At 54.1% G+C, this 4,511-nt stretch overlaps 1 protein-coding gene across 1 annotated transcript in view; it reads right to left on the bottom strand.

The window, feature by feature from the left end:
• Positions 1-3,106: 3,106 nt before the first annotated feature.
• NKX2-1 (NK2 homeobox 1) overlaps positions 3,107-4,511 on the bottom strand; it is a 2,849-nt gene continuing 1,444 nt past the window's right edge. Inside the window, 1 exon segment of the mRNA XM_077769247.1 lies at positions 3,107-3,843. Within this exon segment, the coding sequence (XP_077625373.1) occupies positions 3,107-3,843 (737 nt within the window).

Genomic DNA, 4,511 nt, shown 5'->3' with positions numbered 1-4,511 from the left:
CCCCCCACGTGGGGAAGCTTCCGGCTCTTCCAGCACTTCGGGCCAGGGACATCCCCAGAAGGCTGATTTCTCCAGGCCTGAACCTAGGCCAGAGACGCTGGAGACGGAGGGGAGGTCTCCTTCAGGAGTAGGCGTCGCAAAGGCTCATCGAGATGTGGCCTGGGAATGTCCCCAGCCTGGGGTCTTTCGCTCCCGGCGCGCACACATTTCCCTATCAAAAAGCTTCAGCTAGCGTTCTAGGGCTGCTTCCTGAAGTTGCTACAATCTCCCCGGTCACAGCGGGAGCTGGTGGACCCCGCGTGACGGATGGAGAGAAGCAGCCAAGCCTCTGTCTCGGCCGCATCCTTAGACCCGGCTGAAATGACTCCCCACTCCCCAACCCCCACTTCGAACAAGTAAACAGACTTCAAACTAAGCCGACCCTAGACGGCAGGGAGAAGATGTATAAAACTGCATCCAGTGCAAGGGTGTTAAGGCCGAGGGTACCACAACCCACTAAAATTGTGACTCTCACGCGCCCGCTCTTGGCTAGGAGTTGGGGGAGCAGCCGCCCTTGCCAGTGTCCTGCACCGCAAGGCTTGTGTGGGCCTGGGGCATATGGAGTGGCAGCTCCCATCCCCCATGCAACTGGGACCTTAGAGCAAACATCTGGGCAAAGCTGCGGCCCGGCCTGGTCTGTGATTTGACCACCTATGCACCGTGTCCGGGACCACTGTTGCTCTTCCCAACAGAAGTGTTCAAACTTTACTGAATTTTGCTTGTTTTGCAAAATGTGAAGGCCTGCTGAGATTTTCCCCAACAGCACACTCTGTAGACCCAACCAACTATCTTCGGATTCTCTGAGTCTCTTCTGGATATTGGAAACCAGACCTCAGCAGCCAGACCCAGGGGAGGAAGCTCACCCTGGCCCCACAGTCCTAAGGCATTCGGGGAGAGGAGCCCCCAGGAAGTTAACAAAGAATTCTGCTGGTCTGGAGCAAGGCCTTGGTCTCTGCAATTTCCCTCACAACTGGGATATGGGAAAACTCCGGTGAAAAGAGAAATGCAGACAGAATGAGATGAAAAGAAGAGAGGAAGAAAAGATGAAGAGAGGGAATAAAGGAAAAAGAAAGATGGAATTCTAGGCATGAAATGAGTTCATGCCAAGTATGAATCCCCACAAACACTTTCAGGCCAAGAGAGGCCCACCCGGCCACTTTGGCTGGGCAGATTTATCAAGGGTGACACTGAAAGCGGCAATAGCTCATCTAGGGACTATGATTTCTCTCTGTCCACAATCACTCCTTCTTCCTTCCCTCCCTAGGGCAACCTAAGAGTTCCCCAACTACCACACCAAAGAGATCAGGAAATTAGAAGTAGGGAGAAAAGTTGAAGATGATTATTTTGCTGCGGGGTGGGGGTGGTGATGGGGGGTGGGCAGCAAGAAGTAGAGAGTTGAGAACAGGAGAAAGATTCCTTACTACAAAGATATTTAGAGCCCAGAGATGGAAACTGGGAGAACAAAGAGGGAAAGCCCAGCTTCCAAAGTCCTGCCTTTGGTGTAGCCCAGTCAGACACCTCCAAAGACCAGAAAGACCCTGAGAGGCTGGGGATCCATGTCTAACCCTGCATGGGGGATGGCTATTTTAGAACAGAACGGACACCCAGATAGACTTTCCCACTTTTGAAAATAGCCTCCCACCGAATTCCAACTCCAACCAGGCTCTACAGCAGATTAGAAGCAAGGATTGGTGTTGAAATCTACAGGGACCATCCATTCAGTAAAAATGAGCCCTCATTCAGGATTATTTAAAATGTATGCAATTGAAACATTTTAAAGTGTTAAACGTTGCTTTAGCTGTTTAAGACCAGAGTAGACGCTTCTGAGATTTCAAAAAAAACAGAAGCCTGGTGCTGAAAACGAGTCCTTTGGTCTCTTTCTCTTCCTTTCTTCCTTCCCATCCTGATGGAAGTATTTGGCTTTTTTCCTTTCGATTGCCAAGTCCCAGGACTACTTAAGGTTTGGTTCTGCTCAATCTGGAAACAGAACAAAACTCCATTTCCCTGTGGGACAAGGACTCTGGGCTCAGCTTTTTAGCTGGTTTAGGATCTTTTCAGCCCCCAAACAATTCCAACCCCATTAGGCCAATGATGAGCTGACCCCACCACCACCAAAAAAAAAAAAAAAAAAGCCTTTTAAAGCCAAATCAAAACCAAACAAAAGGTGGACTTTTAATCAGAAAAAGAATCCTTTTAATTTGTATAATTTATTAGAAGCTTCTTAGGAACTATATTTAAGCCAAATATCTACATAAGTTACAACAGAAAAAGACTGACGCTGCAAATACCAAACTGCCAAATAATATACACAGATTTGTCAATGCCCATAAAAAATATGATGGGCTGGGGACGGGGATTGGTTTTGTTTTTGTTTTTGTTTTTTACAACAAAATGTACAGATTACTAAAAACTAGGTGTGTAGTCCAACTTTTGACAGCGTTTTACAGCTACAAGTTCACATCAAACATAAAACAATTTTAGCCAGGGCTTTTCCCCGGGGCTGAGCCTGGGCGGCCAGAGGGCGCTGGGAGGGGGCATTTCCTTTGTGTCAATGACAAGTGGGTCCTGTCGAAGAGTCTTTCCTCTCCCCAGCCCCCATCTCCCCTTCAAAAGAAATCCGGGTATTTACAAGTGAGTCCGCCTTGCTGGCACAGCGTACCCAGAGTGAAGTTTGCGGATCTTTAGAGTCCAGAGCCGTGTCATCGTAAAGCCCTCTCCAAACTGCACCCTGCCTGAGCAAGTGAAACCGTTTCAGTCACCTAAAAGACACCCCCGAAAGCTGTTCTTGTTATGTCCTTCTCTTTTTAAAGACTCCTTAAAGAATTGGATTCACTTGGATGTTTTTATTTTCTTTAAAAAAAAAATCCCACAAATTTTAGAAAACAAACAACAACAACAAAAAAGACGTCCAGCAGTTTGGCTTTTGTGGTTTTTTTCCCTTGGTCTAAACGGGGCAGATTCTTAAGAAAAGTCGAAGCGCAGGGANGGCGGGTAGTTGGTGATGTGTGGCTGGCAAGAGGGGAAGCGATGAGGCAGCGCGCTGGGCCCGGCCTGGCCCGGTGTCCTCTCACCAGGTCCGACCATATAGCAAGGTGGAGCAAGACATGGTGCCATAGTCCGAGCCCGAGGAGTTCAGGTGGGACAGGCTGGAGACCTGGCCCTGAAGCGCCGCGGGGCTGGCGGCGTGGTGCGCCAGGTCCGGAGACTGGCCGGCGCTGCCGGGCTGGTGGCCCGGGTGTGCACCCAGGCCAGGGCCCCCGCTGCCCACTGAGATAGCCGCCGCGGCCGCCTGAGCAGCCTGCGCCTGCTGCTGCGCCTGCTGTTGCGCGTGGCCTTGAAGGCTGCCGGCACCAGGCGCGGGGGCGCCTGCCTGGCAGGGTTTGCCGTCTTTCACCAGGACCGGCACTGCCACGCGGCGCGGCGACTGTTGCTGCGCTTGCTGCTGCTGCGGGCACCCGGCGCCCCCGCCGCCGCCGCCGCTGTCCTGCTGCAGTTGCTGCTGTGCCGCCTTGTCCTTGGCTTGGCGCTTCATCTTGTAGCGGTGGTTCTGGAACCAGATCTTGACCTGCGTGGGTGTCAGGTGGATCATGCTCGCCAGGTGCTCCCGCTCCGGCGCCGACAGGTACTTCTGTTGCTTGAAGCGTCGCTCCAGCTCGTACACCTGAGCCTGGGAGAAGAGCACCCGGCGCTTCCGGCGTGGTGCGCTTGGCAGCGGGGCCATGTTCTTGCTCACGTCCCCCAACGAGCCCAGGCCGCCCATGCCGCTCATGTTCATGCCGCTCGCCGGGCTCATGAAGCGGGAGACTGTAGGCGACAAACGCACAGCGTCGGCGGGGGCCGGGCCGGGCCAGGCCACCTCTGCCTTCCGCGGCCTTGGCCGGCCCTGCCCACCCCGACGGCTCCCTCCTCACCTGCGCTGCCTCCGCCGTAAGAGGCCTAGATGTCAGGATGGCTAGAGCCTGCCCCAGGCCTTGCCGTCGAGGGATTTACTGGAAAGCTCCCCACCTCAACCCGGGTTGCCTCCCTCAGGCTCAGAGCTCCAGCCCAAAAGCAAAGTGGAGAAAGACCGCTTCTGTTCCTTTCGTGGCCAACCCCGTCCCGAGTCGTGGCGTTATCGGGCCACAGGCGGCGAACTGGGCCCACACCAAAAGCTGGGGTCCCACGGTAGACCCCAACTTTGGGAGCATAGGAGAGTGGAGTCTTCACTTTGAAAGCTAGGGCCCCAGACGCTTTGCCTCTTGGCCGCTCTCTCCTGTCAACCCCAGTGAGGGCACTTGCTCGGCCCATTTGCAGCCCCCTCTGGAGCCGCGCGCGCCCTTCCACCTGCCCAGACTGGGGAGCCAGCCGGGGCCGGACGCCTGAGCGCGTCGCAGTAGGGCAGCCTCTGGCCCGGCCAGGCCGCGCCTCTCTGCTCCCTGCGTGCCCCCAGCTCCCTTAGGGTTTTTTTCTTTTTCTTTTCTTTTTTTTTTTTT

This window comes from Crocuta crocuta, unplaced genomic scaffold (assembly GCF_008692635.1).
Source record: "Crocuta crocuta isolate KB4526 unplaced genomic scaffold, BGI_CrCroc_1.0 scaffold65, whole genome shotgun sequence".
Lineage (NCBI taxonomy): Eukaryota > Metazoa > Chordata > Mammalia > Carnivora > Hyaenidae > Crocuta > Crocuta crocuta.
The sequence above is the reverse complement of the archived record's forward strand: the minus strand, read 5'-3'. Positions and strand labels throughout refer to the sequence as shown.